The 27,939-nt window shown below is 39.2% G+C and overlaps 1 protein-coding gene across 3 annotated transcripts in view; it reads right to left on the reverse strand.

The window, feature by feature from the left end:
• Positions 1-23,256, reverse strand: part of LOC109400488 (uncharacterized) — a 289,368-nt gene extending 266,112 nt beyond the window's left edge. The window contains exons 1-2 of one of the 3 annotated variants that reach the window (XM_019673002.3): positions 22,613-23,256; positions 5,635-6,477 (exon numbers count right to left, since the gene is read on the reverse strand). In XM_019673002.3, the coding sequence (XP_019528547.3) occupies positions 5,635-5,755 (121 nt within the window). In that variant the 5' untranslated portion in view covers positions 5,756-6,477; positions 22,613-23,256. Of the gene's footprint in view, positions 1-5,634; positions 6,478-21,812 lie in introns of all 3 variants that reach the window. The other 2 variants (XM_062846676.1, XM_062846675.1) reach the window with 2 other exon arrangements.
• Positions 23,257-27,939: the final 4,683 nt, after the last annotated feature.

Consider the following 27,939-nt stretch of genomic DNA (forward strand, 5'->3'; position numbering starts at 1 on the left):
ACTAGATATTTCTCCAGGAAATCATCTAGTCTAGAGATTCATCCTGGAATTTCACCAGGCATGTATCCAGGAATTCCAACAAGCATTCTTCCAGGGGTCCCCCAAGCATTCCTTTAGTGAACTCTCAAAGTGAGAAGTGTGTGTGTTTTTCGGAAGACGTGATCAAAGTTTGCTCGCGATTGAACGCAAATTTCTATGTTATTTCAACGGTTTTATTCCTTTCACGATCAGTGTATCATCTCTTCGTGTACATTTTACAACGCTTCAGTGAGTTATACTTGTTCAGTTGTGATTAAACCTTCAAAATCTGCCCATTTATACCCGGTGGTTGGCGGTATATGATCTTGATCCTCGATCAATAGCGCTCCATTGCTATTCACCATGAACTGCGAAAAGTGTTCGGGAGCCATCCACGAAGTTGACATGTATGCAGTGTGCGAAGGCAAGTGTGGTAAACGCTTCCATACACCATGTGTCGGTATGGACAAAGACCAATGGAACGCTTTATTCAACAACGTCATATGGCTGTGTGAATTCTGTATGACTGATTTCTGCAAATACCGCGATCGGCAGCAGTCGGTTAATGTTCCCAATGCAACTCGATCCGTAGACGAGGAGATAATGGACTTGAAAGTCAAAGTCGCAACGATATGCGAAACGTTAGCCACTATCACCGCAACTAAGAAGCCCTCGTCAGATGGAAACACACAACGGCATTCTACTCCTGTGTCGTCGCCCGGCTTTCGTGGAGAAAGTTCTTCGTGTGTTTATTCTCACGCAGATGGATATAGAGCTGATGAGCAGCACCCGCAGACCGACAACAATACTTTTGAGTTATTCCTTACGAATATTAATCCAAATGTGACAGAGCATGAAATAAGCCTAATGGTATCTCGATGTCTTGGAACTAATTCGAACGATAATTTAGACGTAAAAAAATTAGTGTCTAAGCAAATTGATAGTTCGAAACTTGATTATGTATCTTTCAAAGTAGTGTTGAACGAAAATTATAGAATACAAGCTATGAGTGGTACTACCTGGCCAAAACGAGTCAAGTTTCGCGAGTTCGTTAACCGATATAATGATACATGGAGGCCGTAGTTGATGCAACTTTGATTACTTTTAACGCGTAAATTATGTTTCTTGAATTGAATGTGTGTATTTTTGTATGTAGTATTTGATACAGCGTTTGAAATTGATATGTTTGAAAATTATTGATGTAGTTGTTTTTATATGGTTTTAGTTTGTAATTATACGTTTTTAATGTGTTATGATGTAATCTAGTTTCTAAGATTTCATTGAGACCAATTAGGTCAGATGGATATACAAATAAATACAAATTGCTCAAGGAATTCTTGCAAACATTTTTCCAAGTATTCCTCCAAGAAATCCCTCCTGGAGTTTATCCGAGAAATCAAACAGGGATTTCCATAGGGATACCTCCAGATATTCCTCTAGGCATCCCTCCAGGAATTCTCCCATTTCCAGACATTCCTCCAAGAGTTCATCCAGGAATTTCTAAAACGACTCCTCCAGGAATTCCTTCAGATTTATATCAGGAATTACCCCACAAATTTTTCTTCGAATTTCTGCAGCAATTCCTTCAAATAATCCTCCAGGAATTCCCTAAGGAATTCCTCCAGAGTTTTCTACAGCAATTTCTCAAGGAAACTCTCCAGAAAATTCTTCAGGAAAGCCTCCAGGGATTCCTACAGAAATTTCCCTCAGGAATTCCTTCTGGAATTCCTCCCGGAATTCGTCCAGGCATTCCTCCCGAAATTTCTCCAGACATATCAGGAATTCATTAAGCAATTATTCCAGGAATTTCTCCAGGAATTCCTAGAAGAATTTTTACAGGTATTTATCCAGGAATTTCTTCTCCCTAAATGGAGATTTCGCTTGGGATTCCTCCAGGAACTCCTCTAGGGATTCCTCAAGAAATTCCTCTAGACATGCCTTTAGAAATTCTTCCAGGAATTCCTCCAGAGATTCCTCCAGGAATGGCTTAGGGATTCCTCCAGGGATTCTTCCGGAAATTTATGGGGGCATCCATAAAGTACGTCACGCTTAGAGGGGGGAGGGGGGGTTCTGAAAAGTGTGACAAGCAATGTATTAGGTATAGGAAAAACCCGTACGAAGGGGGGAGGGGGGGTTGAAAATTCCCATTTTTAGCGTGACGTACTAAATGGATGCTCCCCTAGGAATTCCTCCAGGGGTTTTTCCAAAGATTCCTCCAGGAATTCCTTCAGAAATTCTTCCAAAGATTTCTCCAGGAATTCCTTCAGAAATTCCTCAAAAGATTTCTCCAGGAATTCCTCCAGAAATTCCTTATGGAACTCCTCCGCAAATTCCTTAAGAAATTCCCCCAAGGATTTCTCCACGAATTCCTCAATGAATTCCTCAAAGGATTTCTTCAGAAATTGCACTAGGGATTCCTCCAGGAATTCCACCAGGAATACATCCAGAGATTCTTCCTGGACTTCTTACAGGAAATGGTCCAGTAATTTCAACAGGTATTCCTTCAGAAATTTCTCTAGGGATTCCTCTAAGAATTTCGCCAGAAATTCGTCCTGGGATTTCTTCAGGGTTTCCTTTAGGAACTTCTCCAGGAATTCCTCCAGAAATTCTTCCAAGAATTACTTCAGAAATTTCTCCATAAATTCCTCCATTAATTCCTTCAGAAATTTCTCTAGGGATTTCTTCAAAAATTTCATAAGGGATTCCACCCTGAAATCCTCGTGGGTGTCATCCAGTAATTGCTCCAGGGATTCCGTCAATAATTTGACCAGAAATTCCTCAAGGAATTTCCCCAGGCATGCCTCCAGAAATTCCTCCATGAATCCTTCCAGAGATTCCTCCAGAAATTACTTTAGAGATTCCTCCAGGAATTCCTCCGGGAATTTATCTAGGAATATCTCTAGGGGTTTTTCCAGAGATTCCTCCAGGAATTCCCCCATAAATTCTTCTAAAGATTTCTCCAGAAATTCTTCAAGAAATTCAGTTTAGAATTTCTCCACAAATTTTTCTGAGGATTCTTCCAGAAATTTCTTAAAGGATTTCTCCAGGAATTTCTCCACGAATTCCTCAAGGAATATCTTCAGAAATTGATCTAGGTATTCCCCCAGGAATTCCACCAGGAATTTATCCAGAGATTCTTCCAGGACTTCTTACAGGAATGCTCCAGGAATTTCATCAGGTATTTCTTCAGAAGTTTCTCAAGGGATTACTTCAGGGTTTCGTGTAGGAATTTCTCCAGGAATTACTCCGGGAATTTATCTAGGAATTCCTCCAGGGGTTTTTCCAGAGATTCCAGGAATTCCTCCAAACATTTCTCCAGGAATTTCTCAAGAAATTCGTTTTGGAATTCCTCCACAAATTTCTCTGAGGATTCCTCCAAGAATTTCTCCAGGAATTCCTCAACGAATTCCTCAAGGAATTTCTTCAAAAATTGAGCAAGAGATTCCTCCAGGAATTCAGCCAGAGATTCTTCCAGGACTTCTAACAGGAATTGCTCCAAGAATTACAACAGGTATACTTTCAGAAGTTTCTCTAGGGATTCCTACAAGAATTTCGCCAGGAATTCGTTCAGGGATTTTTTCAGGGTATCCTCTAGGAACTTCTCCAGAAATTCCTCCATAAATTCCTCTATTGATTTTTTCAGAAATTTCATAAGGGGTTCTTCCCTGAATTCCTCCTGGGTGTCATTCAGGAATTCCTCCAAGGATTCCGTCAAAATTCGACCAGAAGTTCCTCTAGGAATTGCGACAGGCATTCATCAAGGAATGAATTCCTGGCTTCAGAGGAAGTTCGGTCAGTAATTTTTATTATAACACATTTTACAAATTCTTTACACTCTGTCATTTTTTTAAATTTTTTTCAAATAGATTTCGAATGAACCTGGAATTATTACCAGGAAATTCATTTTCGTTTACGAATAGACATACTTTCAGTGAAATGCAGGAAAAGAAGTACAAATGTACCACACGTACAGCCACGTAAATGTAATTATAGCGGTAGTGATCACTGACTGCAACCTACAGAAAATTACCCCCAAAGTGAGCGATCTCGAGTCTTGTCTGCACCATAACCCATAACACTGACTGACTGTGAAGCGAGTAAGTGTAGGTTACCTATAGCATAGGCCGTACATTCGGGGAGGGCTCTTGCCGGGGTCACAGCAACCACGACCGACCGCCGCAGACACATCAGAGACCAATCGGTCGTTGCGTGTGAACTATCAAGTCAAGCGGACGGCGCACAACGGAAAGCAAGGATGAGAGACGAATTTCGAGAAACACAAAAACAAAGACATGGACGGAATCACTGCTGCTGGAGTGCTGGATGCTGCAAGTATAGGAAAGAAAGGCTTCTTCCAGACAAACGAGAAAAACACTCCGCCGAGTATCTGTATTGAGAAAACAAAAAATACCACACCAGACTCGCATGTAATGAACGCTGGTGAAGTGTGTGGATCGAATAATGGTGAGGAAAAAGTTAAAACAAAGTAAGCCTGGCATATGATGCTGCTCTGTTATGTTTTATGCGCCTTCTTTGATGGTGCTTGTTGCTTTCGGTGCTCGAACGAGAATGGGTTAAGGAGCAATCGATGGAAATTAGCTTTGAGTTGAGCGTTGCTTGCTTATCTTATAGCTTCTCAAGGGTTTTTTTTAAATAGTTGAACCTATTTCTCATTGTTTTTGGATGAGCAAGCAAGTTTCACCTTTTTCGGTTATGTTTAATTAAAAATGATTGGGTCGACAGCGACAGCGAAGGGACGGAACGGAACTGTGAAGTAGATAACGATGATATACCGATGGTCGTCGTGTCACGTCATTCGCCAGTAGTTCAATCAAAGATGGCGGACGCCCTTCGATTGATTCCCATGGTTTCCATAAATCTTAGGCTACTCTATTGAATCGTCAACGGGCCATTTGGCTGATGAAGGGTTAGGTACATATTGACGCCAACAATTTCACAGAAAGCTGATGGAGAACCGTTAGAAGTGTATAAAATGCACTTGCTGCTGCGCGCGCAGTCAAGGAAGAAAGAATGTGAAAACAAACAGCATATGTTTACATTGACCATCATCTTCAATGAGCGTGTTGACGACTTGACTTGACGCAGTGTGCTATGGATGGGAGAGACTGATCTGGGACCAATCATGTGCCCGTCGTTCTTCATGTTTGCACTTTGCGCTTTACAGCCCGACCCGTCAAGATCAACCTGCAAAATGATCTTTCAAAGTATGAGGCGATAAATTTTCATTGGACTTTTGTTTGCTTGTTTACTTGCGGTGATCACTCCCTGGGAGTCGGAGTGCCATATTCATCTCGAAAGATGGGTTTTGCCACAGACAAACAGACGTGTCATTTGGAACACATTGCGATTGATATCATAATAACCCAATGTAGTGTTTCACAAAGCGCTCAATAGGTGGTGATAGTGAACAAACGTCAAATAGGAGCGAAAACCATTTGTTTATCTGTTTTGACGACCAACGGAAAATGGCACATCATGTAACGGTTGGCTGATTCCAATTGTGGCCTTTTTCCTCCTAGATTTATCTGCATCCCCCAGATGCAAAGTGCCCCGAAAAAAATACTATCAAAAAAACAAACAAAACCCAAAACTCACCTCTTGATTGCGACGTGTTGTGGTGATTCCCGGAAACGGTACCGGCTAACAGCAACACCAGCAGCGTCAGCTTTACCACCTGGCTACTCCGGGCCAAGGCCCCCAGAACCAAAATACCCATCTCTTCAATCTGGACGAGCACTTCTTTTCTTACTACTTCGGCTTCGAAGCTTACGACGTATGTATATGAGCTGATTTAGCCGTTGTTTTGGCAGTTTGGCACTCCACTCCACTCCACTACGTGACCGACAGACAGACAGCTTCCCGCAGTTGCTTCTGGGCCACCGTTATAATACTGGCTGAACAATACCGTCGTGGCGTTGTTTTCCTCTATGAACACACTACAGTGAACTTCACCGCGGTAGCGGCGCTACCGGTTCAATCACCGCTCCACCTTTTTTTTCGTATATATTTTCGGAGGTAATTACCTCACCTCGATCGATCAAAGCAGACGGCTTCCCACGAACCTGCCCCCGCGAACCGGCACTCAGACCATAGACTATGCAGTATGCAGTAGGTTTGTACTTTTTACCCCCTCGAAGCACTCTCTTCACCGCGGTCGTCGAAGGAAGGTAGCTAATCGCTTCCTTCTTTCACTTTTTTTACCCCTGGCTTGATCGATTCACAAAGTAGGCTAGATTCTTTGCGCGGGCCGGCGGCTGCTGGTAAGGAAATGAGATTTCCTATTACCTTGCACACCCACAACTCACTTGATCTCGTTCACCACTGAATGCAGCGCACGCACTTTTGAACCATCCTTCGGAGTTCGGGGTGTCTTCGTCATCCGGCGGATGTGTGAAAGCAGCGCAGCGATCATCTCAGGTCAGCGCATCCGAACAGAACCTGGAAGATTCAGAGGAGGTGAATATTAGTAGGGTGTGGCTCATTATCCAAATTTCATAAAGTAGAAAACTTGTACGTTTACAAGAAAAGTGAAATTAAATGTATAGTGCTCTATGATCAATTCCACATAGGTGAGAGCTACCTTCGACGATATTCCATTCGTATAACGTGTGCGAAAATACTCAATGATCAAAGAAGTCAGGCATATTCCCATTACACAGAGAAATCCGGGCCCCGGGCCGTGGCGTAGAGGTCACACCTTCACTTCATAAGTGGATGATCATGGGTTCGGTTCGATTCCAGCCCCGGCACTTGCAATTTTTCGTCAGCTGCTCTCCGTCCCGGGAACGGCTGGCACTGATCCTCTTCTGAGCTAATAGCTCTAATGGACCAGGATAATTGGACTATCTGCTTACTGCAACTCATAATGGACCCCTAATCGGACTGAAAGAGGAACAACCCAACCCCCATTGTAAACATCAACAAAACGTCCTCAATACCACTTGATGCTGAGTTACTGTTGTAGTAGGCTGATACTCGAATAGATTGTTGTAGTAGGCTGAGGATAGAGCAGTGACACAGTTGTCAAACTCGATACATCGTCGCTCTACCCATCATCTTTTTTGGTACGGCGCGTTTTGGTACCCACTTTCTGGTCGCTTTACCCTAACTTGCTCCTGATTTTCGGGTGTGTTGCTAGTGCTTATTTCTGAAATTACACATTTCAAACGAAATCGTTGTTTTTTTGATTATTGTTTCTCTTTCTTTATAACTTTGCACGATATTATATGTAGCAGTGAAGCAGTGTCGATGTTTCCAGCGCATTTATTCCATGAATTAAGCAATCAAAACAAAAACATTGGACGCCATGTTGAATCGAATGCTGGGTTGATGATTCTGGCCCTTCGTCATCCCCCTGGGATAAAGAGCTTAACAATAAATGTCATTCATGTTAAGAACTGTATCCAAATAGCCCGTGTTATTAGTATGCTACAACTGTGTTGTGCATATGGACGGAAGCTTCTATGCAAGTCCTACACCAATGAATCTGGCGAACTTAATCCACATGTAAATGCTGTGCAAGCAGCTTCAATTCCACCAAGTCATAGCTCTTTTCTCGGCTCCTACATATGTAACCACTAACTGAATAACATCTTGAGAAGGCGCTTTTCCAGCCTTCTCACAGTTGTTAAATAATAGTTATACGACATCTCTAAACGAATCGAATCGATTAAATATACCTCAATCGATAATACCGTGACACAATACATGTGGAATTGGAACTATCGCATTTAAAATTAAATACTTAAAGCACTTGCCGTTACTTGGAATCGAACACATGGGCCGGAACCTACGGCTTTACTTCCTATCCGAGGGAAGCCGTGATCACGGGTTTTATGTCTCAGAAAATCCCATCGGCGTCGACGGGAATTGAATCTCGACCGACTGGGGTGAGAGGTAACCACGCTGCCACTCTGCTATACAGGGTGTTAGGTTCCTGAGTGCAAACTTTTTAAAGGGTGATAGAGGACCACAAATGGAGAAAAAATTGTTCTACGCATATGGTCAAATCTCAACCGTTACGTAGTTATTGAACTTCCCATGTTTATGACTCTTATTGCCTTAACTGGCAATAACTTGAAAATGGTCAAACTTATCGAAGTTTTTTTACCCTTATTCGAAAGATTATTCAATTTTCTAACAAATGGCATCTTTGAATCGATTGGTTTAGTTAAATAACTAAGTTTTCTAGTGCAAAATAGCTAAAAAGAGTGTATTTTTATTGGTTTTTGTCAATTATCTTTGAAACATGCGTAATAAATTAAAATTCTTTCTTTGGCAAAGTTGTGGCCCCTGTTACACTCTACAATTCGTTCTTTGACATCAAACTTCTAGCTCTTATCGTTTTCTTGAAATTTTGATTTAAATGTGCGACACAATGCGCAAAAAAGTGCTTTCCATGACAGTTGCAAATTTATGATCTGAAATGCGATGGTAAAATCGAAATTGCAACAAAACGATAAGAGATAGAAGTTTGGTGCCAAAGAACGAATTGTAGAGTGTAACAGGGGCCACAACTTTGCCAAAGAAAGAATTTTAATTTATTACGCATGTTTCAAAGATAATTGACAAAAACCAATAAAAATACACTATTTTTAGCTATTTTGCTTTAGAAAACTTAGTTATTTAACTAAACCAATCGATTCAAAGATGCCATTTGTTAGAAAATTGAATAATCTTTCGAATAAGGGTAAAAAAACTTCGATAAGTTTGACCATTTTCAAGTTATTGCCAGTTAAGGCAATAAGAGTCATAAACATGGGAAGTTCAATAACTACGTAACGGTTGAGATTTGACCATATGCGTAGAACAATTTTTTTCTCCATTTATGGTCCTCTATCACCCTTTAAAAAGTTTGCACTCAGGAACCTAACACCCTGTATATAAATAGCATAGAAAATAGCCCGCTTTGTGTTACTCCGGACAAGGTTTTATAATTGTGCCACAAGAAACCTTACTCAACTTCATCTTGCTGCAAAAGCTTGCGAAACGTCAAACGCAATAATGTTGTAGTAGGCTGGACCAGAGAAAATAGGTAGAGAAGCGAAGAGTGAACAGCCGCCTGAACGGCAACACTTTTTCTGTTTTGATTTCATTGCTCGGATGCTGGCAACTGTCGCAAAGCAGATTAATCCACCCATCTAAGGTAGTGCCTATCGCGCATACCGCATTTGAAAAGTTTTTATACTGTTGTTGCATTAACTAGGAATTATCAAACTGATGTTCCAAAATGGAACAATTTTCATTAATTCAAGAAATCAATGTTGTTTGCACTGTTATCCATAATATTTGGAAACTTTGGTGAAAATTTGTTTGAAATTAGTGCAATACTTATCTTCACTTTTGCGGCAATCGTCAAGGTTTGTTGATTTTGTTCATTAGGATACCAGTTTGACGGTTCGATAAGGTATTTTTGGCTTCACACTATTCGCTTCTCTACTTATTTTCTCTGGGCTGGACCTAGGATAGGATGTGACAACAGAAATTCGCCTGCCTTGATGTTTTTTTGTTCGATTTCGTCGACGATGAAAATCCAGTGCTGCCACTTTTCTTATTCCAACAAACGATTTAAATTTAACGATTGAAATTTGGATGCATATTTTGCACCGTAAATAATTAATTGCATCTGGAATAGCATAACTTTCAAGTAAAATTGATTATTTCGTTAGAAATCAATTCTCTCAATTATAGTGAAATATATCAAAAATTCAATTGATTTTGCATCAAATCAATGGTATTTATAAATTTTCAGATATGTATAGGAGCCACTTTAGGATGGTTTACATTTGAATGCTGACATTTTTAAGTCGATAAAACTTGAGCAGAAAAATATAAAGATTTTGAATATAGGTATCACATGCTTAACCTATAAACTAGCAACACGGCCAAACCAATAACAATGCGATCTGATCACAGCAAACGGGTATCAATTTGGGGCCGTTCATAAACCACGTAGACTTTTTGGGGGGAGGGGGGGTCTGGCCAAAGTCTACGCTCCATACAAATTTTAATTTTTTTGTATGAACAAAAGTCTACGAGGGGGGAGGGGGGGGTCTGAGATGGCCAAATTTTGGTCTACGTGGTTTATGAACAGCCCCTTTCGATCAATCAGCGACTGGTCTCCGTTTGACAGCAAAATGGTCTCAAATTGGCTGACTACGTGACGCATGCTATCCTAGAGCTGGACTTACTATATGTAAAATCAATGTAAGCATTACTAAGATGAATGACAAGGACCACCGAACTTCTGATCATTCTGGAATAAATTTTGGAGAAGATAAATAACACCGTTGTTTGATTGTGTCTTACAAATGTTTACATTGAACAAGCTGTGTGGTGGCGCCAACAGATTCTTCATCACAGCTTCTAGATGGAAGAATGTTCTTTGAACAGCTACGATGCGCTGTTGTTATGTGTATTTGGCAACATTACAAAGCCTACTGTATAAAAGCTGCTGTTTTATTGGTTGGAAGTCTTTATCGATTTGCACATCTTCCGGCAAATCTTCCGGAGTTGAATTAAAGTGCAATAAAAGTTACCCAAATAATTTCACAGCACAGAGATGGTAGCATTGGACAAATCTGGCTGAGACATCGATTTTTGTGAATCGATTCGAATCGGATCAGCAGAATCAATTTACCGAATTATCGAATGCTTTGAATCGATGTTTTCACATTGATTCGATATTATAAAATATTACAAAACTATAAAATGATTCGTTTGCTGCATGTACAGGGGATAGCCAAAATGATCGGGACAGGCAAAATTTTCCATTCTCAAAAAAATTTCAATTTGCTGTAACTTTTCGAAAAGTGCATCAAATATTCTCAAATTTTCACTGTAAGTTGATCAACTAGTTGTGTATCAGTGGACAAAATTTGGAAAAGATCGGGCTATTTTGCACGAAGTTATAAGCATTTTAGAAAAAAGGTATTATTATCCGCTAACTAACTTTGAGCTGTTATATCTCCGGATTCAATGTACCGAATGCAATGAAATTTTGTCCATTTATGACTTCTATAATGAGCTCTAAAAGACGTTTGATTAAACTTGAAATTATTAGCAAGAGAAAAAGTTATAGCGATTTCATTAATTTTATGTTTTTTTAGTAAATTGGTCTATTTTTAATATGCATCTCATTACTTTTTCAATGAATTGCCGCCAATGTTGTTACTTTCTTTCAAAACATATCTGTATCCAAGACAATCTTAGGGAATTTATTTGAACTATAATTAGCATCTTGAATTTTGAAACGATGTTTGAAATTTGAGAAAATTTAGTGTTTTATTAGAAAAAAAATCTAACCGTTATAATTTTTTCCGTGTTAAGAATTTTAAGTTATGTCAAAAGTTTTTCATAGCTCATTATATAAGTCATAAATGGTCAAAATTTCATTGCATTCGGTTCGTTGAATCCGGAGATATAACAGCTCAAAGTTGGCTATCGAATAATTATGCCTTTTTTTAGAATCTTCATAACTTTGTGCAGAACAGTTCGATCTTTTCCAAATTTTGTCCACTGATATACAAATAGTTGATCAACTTACAGTGAAAATTTGAAAATATTTGATACACTTTTCGAAAAGTTATAGCAATTTGAAATTTTTTTGAGAATGGAAAATTTTGCCTGTCCCGATCATTTTGTCTATCCCCTGTAGTTCAAGTTCATGATATGTTTTATTTGTGCTCATCAAACACTTCGCGAAACTGATTCGAAAATGAATATAACGTTGAGACAGCATTCTGAAAAAAAATTAAATAAATATTTTTGAATCGAAAGAAAAATCCTGAGAAATCCTGAGATTTCCCAGAACCCCTAAGAAGTATTCCCAAATAGTACTGGGATTAATTCACACAGACTGCTGAGATATATTCCTCCAGAATCATCAAAGAGACTCCTTAAGAATTCTGAAAGAGTTCCTTTAGAATTATGAGAGAGATTTCTTCAGAATGCTGAAAATTCACCATAATCCTGAGCGAACCATCTAGAAAACAAAGCAAGACGGTATCTTGGTAGGAATTCCTTCTCTCCCTCTCTCTTCTTGGCGTAACGTCCTCACTGGGACAAAGCCTGCTTCTCAGCTTAGTGTTCTATGAGCACTTCCACAGTTATTAACTGAGAGCTTCCTCTGCCAATGACCATTTTGCATGTGTATATCGTGTGGCAGGCACGAAGATACTCTATGCCCAAGGAAGTCAAGGAAATTTCCCTTACGAAAATATCCTGGACCGACCGGGAATCGAACCCGTCACCCTCAGCATGGTCATGCTGAATACCCGTGCGTTTACCGCCTCGGCTATATGGGTCCTTCTGAATTCTATTAAGGATTTTCCTAGAATCCTGAGAGAGATAACTCCGTATCTATGAGACGGATTATCTCAGAGTCCCGAGAGGAATTCTCCCAGAATCCTGTGATAGATTGTCTCAGCATCCTAAGAGAAGCTTTCCCTTGGGATTCTCCAAAATGTTTCGTAATCCTAAGATGAATTCTCCCAGAATCCTGAGAGGAATTCCAAGAGCGGTTCTTCCACATTCTAGAGACAAATTGTGAGAGATTCTCACAAAAACAAAAGATTTTCGGATTCCTAAGATGAACTTCCCAAGAAACTTAAAATAAATGAAGCTGAATCCTGAGAAGGTTGGCTTAGAACCCTAAGAAGGATTATTCCAGAATCCTGAGAAAGATTCTCTGAAAATACTGGGCGCGATCGCCAACCTGAGATATACTCTCACAGAAATCTGGGAAATAGGACCCCAAAATCTTGAGAAGAATTCCTCCAGAATCCTTTTAGGAATTCTCCCAGAATTCCCAAAATATGCTGGGTGGAATCCATTAGAATACTGAGAATAATGCTGCCAGAATCCTGAAAGATATTCCTCAAAATTCTACAAGTCATTCCTCAGCATCTTGAGAGGGATCATAAGAGGGGTAATTCCAGATTCTTGAGAGAAATATATCTAGAAACCTAAGAGATTTTTTTTTCCGAAAATCTGATAAGGATTCCCCTGGAAGGGATTATGAAAACTTCTAGAATGGACTTCCCCAGCATCCTGAGAAGGATTCTCTGGAATTCTGAGAAAGACATTCCCCTAGAATCTTTGAAAAGACTCCCCTAAACTTCTGAAAGGGATTGTCCCAGAACTCTGATAGTGATTCCTCTAGTATTTTTTGAACTATTACGCCAGAATTTCCCCATAATCTTGTCAGGGATTTTTCCTGATTACTAAGAGGGATTCTCCCAGAATCCAGAAAGTGATTTCTGAGAGCAACTCTTTCAGAACACAGAAAACAGAATTTTACTGGGATTCTCGAAGAATTCTGAGAAGTATTTCTTCCGAACCCTAAGAGGAATCACAAAATTTATGCGAGGGATTCTCCAACATCCAAATTTCACTAGAAAATTTTGCCCAGAATCTTGTGAGAGGTTCTTCAATAATTAATAGTTCTGAAAGAAAGTGCCCTAGAATCTCTAAAAATATAGCCCCTGAATCCCAAGGATTTCTCCAGAAATTTACTCACAATACTGACGGGGATTACCACAGAAAGCCGAATTTTCAGAGAATCTGTGGAAGAGTACCCGCAGAATACTTAGTGATATTCCCCCAGAATCTTAAAAGGATCTTACGCAGAATCCTGAGACTGATTTAAGTGATACTGTGTGGGATTCCCCCAGAATCCTAAGAAATAATTTTTCACAATTCTGAGAGGAATTTCGCCACAATTCTGAGAATGCTGAGTATGATTCTCCAAGAAGTCTGATAGGAGTTCCTGAAAATGCTGAGAAAGATTTTCTCAGAATTCCGAGTGGGAACCTAAGTGAGGGTCTTCCAGAATCCTTAGAGGAATTAGCCCAGATCATCCGGAATTTTCTTAGAATCCTGAAAGAGATTTCACCCTTGGTAGGAAACCCGCAAAATCCTGAAATGAATTCCCCAAGAATCCAGAGATTCCTTAGAATTTTGATAGGTATTCCCATATAATAGTGTTGTGAAAAAATCCTCCAGAATTTTTAAAGAGATTCTTCCATAATTCTACGGATTCCTCTAAAATTATGTGAAAGATTCCTCCAAAATGCTGAAAATTATCACACCAGCATCCTGAGAGACCTTATTCCAGAAAAGAGAGAAAAACTCTTCCAATGTGAATTCTTCCTGAATTTCCCTAGAATTCTGGCAGAGATTACTCCAGTTTTCTGTCATGGATTCTCTCAGAATCTTTAGAGAAATTCTTTCAGAATCCTGAGAGATTTCCTCAGATTTCCGAGATGGATTCTCCTGAAATCCTGTGATGGATTTCCTCAGAATCCTGAGAGAAGTTTTTCCTCGGGATTCTCCCAGAATGCTTAGACGAATATCCCCAGAACTAACTGACGAATTCTTCCAGAATCCTGAGAGGGATTCTCCTAGAAATTTCTAGAAAGACTCTCTTCGATACTGCTCCTGCGATACCTTCGGAAATAACTCCTGTGATTCCTTCAGAAATTTCTCCAGGAATTCGTTCAGATATTTCTTCAAATTTTACAGAAGTACTTCATGAAATTATACAAAAATACTGGAGGAATACTTCAAGGATACCCTGAAAGATTTTCTAGAGGAATTCCTGGAGATACCTCTGAAGATTGCAAGATTTTTTTTCAATATTTCCTGACGAGAATTCTCAAAAAAATAATTCTGAAGCAATTTCTAAAAATCTTTCTGAAGGAATCTTTGAGGAATACCTGGAGGAATTCATAGACAAATTTTATGAGAAACATTCAAGGAGATTCTGAAAAAATCCCTGAAGAGATTTCTTAAGGACACTCTTGAGAAATTTCGGAAGTAAATCTCGGAAGAACTCCTGAAGGAGTCCTTGAAATAATTTCTGTAGAAATCCGATCAGAAATGGCAGACGAAGGTATTAAAAGAGTTCTTGAATAAATCCATGAATATATTTCTGAAGGGATTATTGGATTATGCCCTGAAGCAAACCCTGGATGAACTGCCATAAAAGAATTTCTTGCAAATTGTCTGAAGGTAGAAGTGAACAAAAATCCCTAAAATATTTTCTTAAATTATCGTCAGAGGAATTTTCGAAGGAAACCCAGCAGAAATTTTAAACAAATCTGGAAGAATCCTTGAAGGAATCACTAAAATTCATTTCTAAAGAAACTGTTTTTTTTTTTCGAAGGAATCTCTGCAGAATGTCTGGAAATCTGGAGAATGCTCTGCAGTAATTCCATGAAGAATTTCTTAAGATGTCCCTCCTGGGAAATAATTCCGGAAATAATTTATGAAAGAATCTCTGGAGGGATTCCTGAAGCGTCCCCGGACAAATTTCTGAAAAAATCCCTGGAGGAAAGTTTCAATAAATTCCAAGAGAATATTCCTGGAGGAATGTTAGTGGAACTTCTGAGAAACCCCCAGGACAAATTTCTAGAAAAATCTCCTTTGATGAAATTTCTGAAGGATTGGCTAGAGGAACTTCTCTGCAATCTGTTAAGAAAAATCTAAGGGAATTGTTTTTTTTTTTAAGAATGGCTGGGTTTAAACTGGAGACATACGTTGTACGTTCATTACTTCCGTTTCCGTTGAAGTAGGCGTAGCGATTATTGCAAGCTAGGAAATCATTGTCAAATAAAGTCATTCAGTTCCCAATCATCAATCATTGTAGATTGTGCACTACAATAATAACATTATATTATTATTATTATTATTTAATTATTATTTTTATTATTTATTTTGCTATGATTTTTTTGTTTATGTCTACAAAACATCTATAAGAAAGGACTAATCTGGAATTTCCTGGTTCCTGTTTGCGTTTTTTTGAATTATATTCCAATATTATTCGCTGGAGGAATTCCTCCTGAAATTTTCGTTATATTGAAAAAAAAACATCGGGTAATCCTGGAGAAGTTTTTGGGAACATACATCTCTGAAAAGATGATTGAAGGATTCCTGGAGAAATTGTCGAAGGAGTTCCTGGACAAATTCCGAAAGTATATCTGGAGGAACTCCTGGATAAATTATGGGAGGAATACCGATAGAAATTTTTGGAGAAATTCTTAGATGAATTCTTGGAGCAATCCCTGGAAGAATTCCCAGAGGAAAATTTCTCTAGAGATTTCTAGAGATTCTTAGAGAGAATCCTGGAGGAATGTCTGGAGAAACTTCCGAGTAAATTCCTGGCGTAATTCCTGGAGAAATACTTAGATGAATTCTTGGAGCAATCCCTGGAAGAATTTCTGGAGGAAATCACCAGTGGAATTCTGGCAGGAATTGCTGGATAAATTTCTGAAAAAAAAACCCTGGAGAATTTTCAGAAGGATTTCCTGGAAGAACACTTTGAGGAATTTCTAGAGGATTTCCTGGTGGATTCTCTGGGAATATCCCCGGAAAAAATCGAGGAGAAATCCCTGGAGGAATCCTTGAAGCAACTCCTGGAAGAATCTCTGGAGAAATTCCTGGAGGAATGTCTGGGGGAATCCCTGTAAAATTCCTGGAAGTACTCCTGAAGAATTTCTTAGAAGAATATCTGAAGAAATCCATAGGGAAATTCCTGGAGGAATTCCTGGAGAAATTCCTGGGATATTTCATGGGAGATGGATTCGTGGAGAAATGCCTGGATAAAATCCTGGTGTGATACCTGGACGAATTTCTAAAAGGTATTCCTGTGGGAATTGCTGGAGGAATTCTTGAAAGAATTACTGGATGAGTTTCTAGAGGAATCTGCACAGGAATTCTGGGAGATTTCTATTTCTATTTCTGTATTATTTTCTTTTTCTAAAAAAAATCCATTGAGAAAATCCTGGAGGAATTTCTAGAAATCGACGAAGGAATTCCCGAAGGAATCCTTGGGGGAATCCTTGAAGGAATCCTTGGGGGAATCCTTAAAAATAGTTGTGGAGAAATCCCTGAAGGAATCTGTGGAGGAACTCCTGGAGGAATACCTAGAGGAATCCCTAAGAAAAAAAAATTCTGAAGAAATCCCCAGAGAATTTCCTGCAGAAATGCCTGTAAGAATCCCTAGGGATATGCTGACATATTTTCTGAAGGATGTCTTTGGTTCTGGTTCCTGGAGGAATTCCTGAAGGAATTCCTGGGGAAATTCCTGGAGGAATTCCTGAAGGAGTTCCTGTATAAAATCTTGCAGGAATTCCTAGAGGCATTCCTGTGGAATCATGATGGAATTCGTTGAGAAATCTCTAGAGGAATTTTTGAAAGAACTACTGGATGAATTTCTAGAGAAATCTCCTGAAGCATTCTGGGAGATTCCTATTTATATTTCTAATATTTTTCTATTTCTGAAAAAAATCCCTTGGGGAAATTCTGGAAGAATTTTTAGCGGAATTCCTGGATTAATCCTCGTAGGAATTCGTAAAAGAATCCTGGGAGAATCCTTGAAGAAATTTGTGGAGAAATCCCTGGGGGAATCTCTAGAGGAACTCCTGAATGAATCCGTGAAAAATTCCTGAAGGTATTCCTCCAGGAATTTCTTAGAAGAATTTCTGAAGAAATCACTGGAGGATTTGCTGGAAAAATCCTGGAGAAATTGCTGACATAATAACTGAAGGATGTCCAGGATCAATTTCTGGATCAGAGGTCCTTGATCCTAGAGAAACTGAAGGAATTCCTGAAAAAAAATCTTGGGGTAGGGTAGCGCACCCAGAAATCGCCCAGTTTATGCGGGAATTTGTCTTCCGCAGCTTAAAAATCATACTTCTAGGACAAGTCAACTACATTTTTTCGGTAAATATGTAAAAACGCATGTGTTCTTGCTATTACGGGACAAAAATTTATAAATAATGTCGTGAAATCTTTAATAAATGGTTTAATTAAAAACGACCTCAAGGTCCCCAATTTCGACCCCCTTGATCCTATTTTCGCCCACCATTGGAACCAGTTTTCGCCCACTTTAAAAACTTATTGTTTTAACATTCTTTACATGTTTTGATGCTTAAGATAATGTAATTTATCTGCAGATGAACTAAAACATTAATGTATGACGTCAAAATGATGTATCTATTGTGTTGCCAGTTAAGAAAATACACCACAAATAGCCAGCCATGGGTTCCCACATGATAGAATTACTTCTATTTCCGTTAATTTTCCATCTTTTGTTTATATCATTTAATTTAAATAAGGCCATGATTTGAAATTTGTTCTCTATTAAACAATTATCATAATGAACCGGTGCAGTTTTTTTTTTCAAAAATAAAACAATCGAGTACTAGATCAGAAGTAGTCTGAATTTTGAGTTGTAGCATTCTCCATTTATTGCCTCTTACACAACATAGTGACCTGGTTTCATATTATTTGGCCGAATGTCATTTAGCCGAACGCCATTTGGCCAAAAGGGTAATTTGGCCGATTGCCGTTTGGCCGAATGCCTTTTGGCCGAAAAGGGAATGATGAACTTGAGTGATCATGTCACTGTTTTCACTATTAATAACTCTAAAAAACAGAAAAGAAGGATAAATCTGACAAAAATATTTACAATTTCAGCGCCTACTAATCCCTTAAATTGCAAAACTAAAACATCGAAGTAAACGCTTGACATTTCCAATGTTTTGTCAATGTTGCGACCGTTTTTGGCCTGCTGGGTTATGCGTGCGGAAAAGTTTGCACACTTGGCAAAGCGTGTACTGAAGGCTTAAGAAGAATGATCCAAAGGAGGAAATATTTCTGATCATCATATTGGACACATTTTACGCGTTACGTTTTGAGCGAGAATCAAACTTTTGTTTCAGAAATTGTTATGTTATTAAATGCATGATAACCAGCGCATCAAGCGATCAGATTTGAATATTACAAGCTTCAATTTATGCTTTCTTATTAGGAATTGGGTCTTTTTACTTCAGACGAAACAAAGAAACACATGGTAGCGGGACTCTATCGCAAAAAATAACAAATTTTGGATGAACGCCAAGAATTTTGCTATCTTCTCGAAAAAGTTTACATTACAAACGAGTTTGCATCTACTTATAGCTCAACAATACTTTGGTACTTTAACATATTGCCACTATCTGATATGGTTTGCCTAAATTGTAATTTATGGTTGTCAGCATATGATTTTACATTGTTCAACAATAAACATCATGAGAAAAACTAACCTTCTTTGGACTTTATGTCAATTGGTATTTTTCTATGCGAGATTGCTTAACAATATATCCCTTCCCCTCTTAGATTTTATCCAATCCACCTTCTTATCAAAATACCTACCAGATAAACGATTTTGAACTAGAATAAAGCAAGTTTAGGCCTTCGCACCGCTTTCATAAAAATAACAGCTTTTCGGTAAAATTCGCCCAAGAGGGTCGAAAACTGGCTCAGCGGGTATGAGAAGTACAGTATATGAAGATTCGCCCAGGGCGAATTATGGATCAGTGTCTTAATTCGAGTACCAGTTTTCGCCATCTGATTTAAATGGAATTTTGCGAATTTAATAACAAAATTTCCGTTTAAAAGAGCTTTTACAATATAATTAAATTAATATTCAACGTTATAAACGAAAATATATCGATAAACACTTTCAATATATACATTTATGCCTATTTTCATGTATGGCATTTCTAGTGATTTAACATATGCTGAGGGCTTGGTCTAGCATGGTTTGTCAAGGCATACGATTTACGAATCAATTTCAGAATGTGATGCTAAATTTTAGGTTTTTGATTAAGAATAATGTAAAACTATGTATTGGCATTAGAATTAATCATTCAAAAACAGATTTAATGTATTTAAAATAAAAAAGATCCAGTACGTGGGCGAAAACTGGGGTGTGGGCGATTTCTGGGTGCGCTACCCTAATTCCTAGAGAATTTTCTAGAGGAGATCCTGGAAAAATGCAAAAATAGAATCCTGCAGGAATGCCTGGAGGAATTCCTGGAGGTTTTTGTTTGGGAATTGCTGAGGCAATTCCTGAATGAATTTCTAGAGAAATTTCAGGAGGAATTCCTGGAGAAATCTTCGAAGGAACATCTGAAGGAATCCCTGAGAGAATTCTTGGATAAATTTGTGGAGAAACGCCTGGAAAAAATCCTGAAGAAGTTCCTGGATGAGTTTCTAGCGGAATTCCTGGAGGAAAATCTGGAAGAATTCCTAGAGAAAATCCTGGAAGAACTTCTGAAGGAATTCCTGAAGGATTTTCTGGAGACACTCCTGGATGAACTGCTGACATAATTTATGATGGAATTCCTTGATTAACTCCTGGTGATTTTCGTGGAGGAGTTCCTGAAGAAATTCCTGGAGTAATTGCTGGAGGATGCCATCATGCATTTCTGAAGGGATCCACGGAAGAATTGCTGAAGCAATTCTGGAGGAGTCCTTAAAGCAATTTCTGGAGGAATATCTGGTAGAATTCCTGGAGGAATCGCTGAAAAAAACCTGGAGAAATCTCTGCAAGATTCCAAGGAAGAATACCTGAAAGAATACCTAGAAGAATTTCTGGTGGAATTCTTGGACGATTCCCAGGAGTATTTCCTGGAGAAATCGTTGGAGGAATTTCTGTAAAAGTCTCTGGAAAAAATCCTTGGAGGAATCCCTTGAAAAATTCCTGGATAAACTTCTGTAGGAGTTCCTGGTGGAATTCTTGGAGGGATCCCGAAATGGAGAAATTTCTGGAGAAATGCCTGGAGGAAGTCATGAAGGAATGCATTGAGGAAACCCTGGAGGATTTCTTGGAACCTTTAAAAAATATCTGCCTGTAGGAATTCCTGAAGGAATCTCCAGAGGAATTCCTGGAGAAACCTCTAGTGGAATTCCTGACGGAATTTCTGAAGGAATCTCTAGATGAATTTCTGGAGGAATTTCTAGAGAAATACCTGCAGGAATTCATAGTGGAATCCTTGGAAAAAAATTTAGAGGAATTCCTGAAGAAATTCGTGGATAAATCTCTTAAAAAACTCGCAGAGGAATACCAGGAATAACTCCTGAAGAAATCGCAGATGGAATTCTTGGAGAAATCCTGGAGGAATACTTAGAAGGGTTCCTGAAGAAACTCTAGAAGGAATCCCCAAAGCAATTTTAAGAAGAATTCCTAAGAGAATCCGTAAACAGCCCCTGGAGGAAGTACTGGATTAGTAACTGGAGGAGTTCCTGGAAGAATTCCAAGAGGAAATCCTGAAGGAAATCCCCCCCTGAAGGAAAGTTCCCCCCCTGGATGAACTCTTCAAGCAATTCCATGAGGAATTCCTTAGGAAATCCCAGGAGAGCTTTCTTAACAAATTCCTAGAATTCTGTAAAAAAAAATTGGAGGGCACTAATTTTTGGACGAATTATTGTTGTAATATTTGGATGGACATCGAAAAGAATGTTTTGTACAGTGTTTTAAGGAGCTCTTGGATTAATTTATAGCTAATCTCTGGTAAAATATCCTGTAAGGGATTCTGGAAGATATTCCTACTGAAATACTTCGGGTTGTTCTAGATTGAATTATTGGAGCAATATCTAGTGGAATTTTTGAAGAAAATATGGAGAATTCCCTGAAGAAATCTCTGAAGGGAACACTTGTAGAAATACCTAGATAACTGACACTGAGGAAAATTACAAGTGTAGTCGAAATACGATTCTAGAGGGATTCAGTTCTTTAGAATTTCACCTAAATGCTTTCTAAAATTAGTTTAGCAAAATCTTTTTACAATCGTACATTCCCTTGTATATTTTTATTTTATTTTTATCGATATTAACGTGGGTTTCAACGTAGAAGTGAATCTTTACTTGCCTGATGTATTCTCTTTCATGCTGTTTGAATCTACGATGTTTAATGCTTTAAAGAAATTTCGTAAAATAAGCCTCACCCTGATGCACATGAGAAAAAAGTGAACCAACCAAACAGCATCACCACCTTCTGGTGGTGGTTCTCCTTCCTGAAGAAGATCGATTCTCGGCGGCTCCTGTTGGGCTTTCCTCCTAACCCGTTTTTGTTTCTCTCGTCGGATAATGACTCGTAATTCCCGGTATTTTGTTCGGGTTCTTCGTTTTCGATCTTTTAACTCTTCGCATCACACGGTTCTTCAAACGATCGCATCCGCCTCATATATGATCGTCTCATATATCGATTAGAGGATACCTAGAACGACTGCCACGGTGCAACAGTCATTGCCAAGTGCACTCGGCTGCTGCCGCCGTTGGTGACAAATCAACTTGATCACTTGATCATTCCTCAATACACGTCTCGACCACATACATAGAAACTTCCGCACTGTTATTGCACACGTTTGGACTGGAAAAGAGACCTTTTGGCTGATCTCAACCCGTCCCGCTAGGTCCCGCACAGCGCTTGCGATCACACTAATTAAGCGCAAAGTCACTTATTCTATTAGCGGAATTGACCTTTAAATTTCTTCTCCGGTCGCACTACTTGTGCCGACACGCTACGCTTCTCGCCAACAAAGGTTTAATTTGTTCTCCTCCGTGTAGTAGATATTGCTCAATTGAAGATCGTTGTTCTGCCTTTTCAGCACACTCGGCACGGTCAAGTATCCGTTTACAGTCGCAACTTCAGCTTCCAGGCAGAGAACACTTGTTGCACAATGAATTTGTACTGTACAACTATACGCTGTTGCACTCGTTTGCTTTTCACCCACACAATACTCACTGTATTTTCGGTAATTGGATCTACATCACCTTCCGCACTACGCGTCGAACACACATCAAAGGCCTTCCTTCGTCTTGCTTGGACCACGCACTAGTTCTCTTCTTATCAAAGCATACGACACTACAATCCAAGTAGGCACTTGTTCACCAACTGTGTGCACCCCGCATCGTAGTAAGCACTTGCAGCATTGCGTAATAAAAACGATGTTTACCCACTGTGTACGCCTCACTATCAACACACATCAGGCGCATAGGCAGAAGTCCTTTGCTTACTTTTCGCATCTAAACACAACGTTGTCGTCGCCGCCACCTCGCACCCCTCACCGGCGCGCATACACCACGATCCCGTCGATCACGCGCGTTCGACACAGGTCCGCACCGTTGTTGTAAAACTTGCGAAACAACCCAACATGTGTTAACTAAACGCAAACATCATCGATGTGAATATTAACACTGCACTGGATTAGCTTCATAGCTCCGTCTAGTACCTCCAATCATTGTGGTTTTAAATTATTATTACACATAAACGGTAAACAATGGATCAAAGCAAACCATTGCGCTGCTAAGCAGGCGAGGCGAACACACCGAACGAAAAGAGCAGTCTACACTGTGGGACGTCGCGGAACCCGAAGCGATCGAGTCGAGGGCTAGTTTAGGACTGACTACGAAAACACAGCGACGAACTGATCATTCGGAGATCCACCCGCAATCGTGTCTTGGGCGTCGCGACGCGCGAACGATGCGAAAGAAGCACGAGCTTATTTGAGCGTTTTTGGGAGCTTTGCGAGAGAGCTTATAACGCTTGAGAAACACACAGAGAAAATCCAACTTAGTAAAGTCGCTTTTCGCCTTCTACAAAAAAGTTGACCCAGCGACTTAACCAAGCTAAAGTTTTTTCTACGTAGGGTATGTGTGCCATCAGTAATCTCATGCTCCCATTTTCATCCTATTCGAAAACAAGCGATTACGGCACCGATTGACTCCGTTCTTTTTGATTTCATGGGTACTCACTTCTAACAAAAAATACAAAAATAAGAAACAAAACAGCGCTTCAATCCTTTGTTTTTCGTGGGATGAAAATGGGAGCCACATGCTTAATAAGGGAACCAATACCCTATATCTGTGGTTTTGGTGCTCAACAACATAAAAAGGGTGAAATATGATGCAGAATATTTTTTTTTTTGATATCCTAGGTCATCCTAACTATTCTTGAGTACAGATCCTAAAGTCTGCGGGTGTAACAGTAACTGTTTTCATTATACAAAGCTATGATTTGTATTCTATCATGTCCAGTGAGTCTTCTGAAAGTTCAATAGACAGCATCAGGTCAGTCGGGGTATCCCAGGTCATCCAAACTGTTCTTGAGTTTAGATACTAAAGTCTACGGGTGTAACTGTCCACTGAGTCTTCTGAAAGATCAGTAGACCGTATCAGATAAGTTGAGATATCTTCTTAGGTCATCCAAACTGTTCTTGAGTTTAGATCCTAAAGTCTACGGATGTAACAGTAACTTATTTCATTATACAAAGCTACGGTTTGGTTTCTATCATGCCCAGTAAGTATTCTGAAAGTTCAATAGACAGTACCAGATCAGTCGGGATATCCTAGGTCATCCTAACTGCCCTTGAGCTTAGATCTTAAAGTCTACGGGTGTAACAGTAACTTCTTTTATTATACATGCTACGATTTGTATTCTATCATGTCCAGTGAGTCTTCTGAAAGTTCAATAGACAGTATCAGGTTAGTCGGGATATCCCAGGTCATCCAAACTGTTCGTGAGTTTAGATCCATAAGTCTACGGGTGTAACAGTAACTTCTTTCATTATACATGCTATGATTTGTATTCTATCATGTCCAGTGAATCTGCTGAATGTTCAATGGACATCATCAGATTAACTGGGGTTATCCAAACTATTATTATGTTTAAAATCTAGCATCTACAGCAATGGACTACCCGCTTGGCGCACACCCACAGTTGATCAGCAGGAGTAAATCCATTTTATTTTGTATGGTGAAAAGCATCTAAACTTGAATTACTTGAAATAGAAAGCTTCTACTGATAAAATATTTGGTAGGCTTAATAGTAGTCACCATTGTGCACAACCACTACCAAATATTTTTTCGAATAATGTATTCCACTTCGATATATTTGCCTTTAGAGGCTATTCGCCATACAATATTTTTACGGTTTACTTTTAGCGATTTTTCGCGCATAGAAGCTAGCGCCACATTGGTCGATGCGGAGAGTAGGAAAACAGCCGATGTAGTTAATTCATTTAAGTTTCTGATTTGGCTATATAAAGCAGGATAATAAGTTTCACCACAACACTCGGTTCGTGGCTGCAGTCTTTATCCTCGGTCGCGTCCCACATTTGCCTTCAGATTTGCGCTTGAGATGTGGCTTCGTCATAACTTCCCCTTAGCTGGAAGGTCTTAGTTGTGGGGAAGTTTAGTAATCCTGAAATATCTCAAAGGTATTTTAAAAAGACTCTGAGTTTCATAGAAGTTCACGGATCTGGGTGCGTTAGACTAGGTAACGTCACTTTTTATAGCACAAATAATGACTACGACAAATGCCGATTTCAACTAATGAGTTTCATAAAAGTTTGAACAACCTTAAATCACAGACAAACCAACGTAACTCTTAGAGGAAATTCATCAAAAACTTTTTCCCTGTGTCTTTCTCATGAGCACACTGCCACCTGTTGCTAGAACCGCGCGAGACACTGTCGGCCATGGTGGATTTCGATTTGACGTTTGTATAACACGCACACTACTACACAAATCGCCTGCCATTTTCGTTTGCATCATTCAGCAACGTGTACACTAGCAAACGTCAAAGCGAGCGAACACTAGCGCATCTGGTGGAAGGATTGCGCAAACCAAATGAAATTTGAATTGATCGTTAAATGCATGTGCCGTTTGGAAGAGTGTTACGTCTGTTTGTCTGTGCTTAAATGTTTCAAAGGTACAGAACAATGCCTAATAGTCTTTGAAGAACATTTGTAAATATGATCCATTATGTTACATTACAGTAGACGTTCGCTCGGTGCAATCGCTTTAACTGCAATGCTTTTTAACTTCAAGTCCGCTAAGTGCAACAATTTTGCAGTTATTGCACCGCTATCCGTCAAACTGAAATGTCAACAGTGATGCGATGTTTTTCGCCTGCACTTTTGATGCAATGCGATGTTTTCCGAATGCACATTAGTTGCATTCCAGTGGGGTGACACGACTGTCAAACTCGGTACATCGCCGCTCCACCCAACATCATTTTTGGTACGGCGCGTTTTGGTACCCACACTCTGGTCGGTTTACCCTAACTTGCTCGTGATTTTCGGGTGTGTGTCTCATGTGTTGCTAGTGCTTATTTCAGAAATTACACATTTTAAACGAAATCGTTGTTTCTGATGATTGTTTCTCTTTCCTTATCACTTTGCACGATATTATAAGTAGCTGCGAAGAAGTGTCGATGTTTCCAGCGCTTTTTTTTCATGAATTAAGCAATCAAAACAAAAACATTGGACGCCATGTTGAATTGAATGCTGGGTAGATGATTCTGGCCCTTCGTCATCCCCCTGTTGCATTCGGCAACAAGTGACAGTTCATTGACGCCTGTTATATTTGTTGCAGTTACTTGTGCAGTTATCGAATTTCATTCGGTAAGTGAAACGTAAACATGTTGCAGTCAGTGTTGTGCAAAATGAGTCTTGTCAGCTGACTACTGATATTGCTCCACCGTCACTATCACTGCAGGCCGATCAATATCGAGACGACCATGACATACAACGACTTGATATTGACCCGCACTCTAGATCCCTATCATTGCATATTGTGGTATTTCAATAACCAAAATAATGTAACACATTCTTTTACTATTATTGTTTATTATACATTGAAAAAAATAGACACGATCGATTCATGTGTTTTGACTTTTGAGCTGAGCCAAAAGCGTACACGTTAGTCTGATGTGCTTTTCCTACGTATTATATGTTCTCTACACATTACATAAATCTGATTCATAACATGGATTTCACAGCAAAGCTTATATCACCGAATCAAATGTAATTCACTTCAATGAAATATTTGCTGCACTTCGGATTCAAATAGCTCTATCTTGACCTGAATCCAAAAGTCAAATCATAAAAATTTCATATGTGATATAATTGAAAATGAAGTAATTTTTCAAACGAATTTGCGTTACTGTTTCTTTCAATTGTAATTCATAACTGGTGACACATGAATAAAGACGGTTTAACTTCAACGGTTTTTCCTTGGGTTTTTCGTCATGGCCAACCGACTGGTGGAGAACTTAACTAAGGAGCAGCTTAATCTCGTTTTTACGGTAAGTACAAAACAATCCTACAAAATTAAGTAGTATAAACAATTATATGGAACCAATGCCGTTAATTTGATTTCACATAATCCTATTTTTGCAGGCATAACCATAAAATACGAGGGTCTAGTATTGCGATGTTGGTTATCTGCAATGTGAAAAAGCGACTTGCAGCTGCAATTTTGAGAATCTACGGCATCCGTAAACGACTGATATGTCGGCCTCCGTAACCAGACTGATCACGTCGCAAGGATGTTGGAAGAGCAACATCCGAGAATAATACTTATCCAGTAAGGAACCAGAAAGAGCCCGGTGACTCCGAGGTAGGCCGCGCATGAGATTGTGGTTATGGAAAAGTCTTGGCTCGGATGTAAGTACATTTAATCGTCCGGCGATACTGGAAGCATTTGGTGGTCGGGACTAGTAATGGAGAAGGATGCTCTGTCCGGCGTAGATTGAACGAAGTACCCAAGTAACAGAACTAGCTGAACAACAGTTTCTTAAGCTAAAGTTTGCTTAAGAGTGGTTTATTCCACTCTTGTACAACAAAAATGTTTGTTGGGTATCCAACCAAGTAAGTAATGTTTAAATTGTATAATAGAGCTACAATAAATTGTTATAACACAGTCTCCGAGTTTTAATTAATACAGATTATTGCATTCGCCTATATAGTGCTCATATTTTGCGCGAGTTCGTTTTTGCCATAACGATTTAGTTTTGAATAACAAACGATGTGTAAAAGTAATTTAACTTTTACACATCATTTGAAATTCAAAACTAAAATCGTAATGGCAAACTTCGAGCTCGCGTGAAATAAGGGCACTTCTTATTGCAATTTTTGCCTGGACGATTATATGGGGAGCGAAACATGAAGTCCATATGCCTTACAACATGAAATTGGATTGGCACTTCAAACCAAATGCATAAGTATTACATTCGAATTCCGTGTAAGGTACACATGAGAATAGTGTGGATTGTTGATAGATCTGTGC

Source organism: Aedes albopictus, chromosome 1 (genome assembly GCF_035046485.1).
Source record: "Aedes albopictus strain Foshan chromosome 1, AalbF5, whole genome shotgun sequence".
Taxonomy (NCBI): domain Eukaryota; kingdom Metazoa; phylum Arthropoda; class Insecta; order Diptera; family Culicidae; genus Aedes; species Aedes albopictus.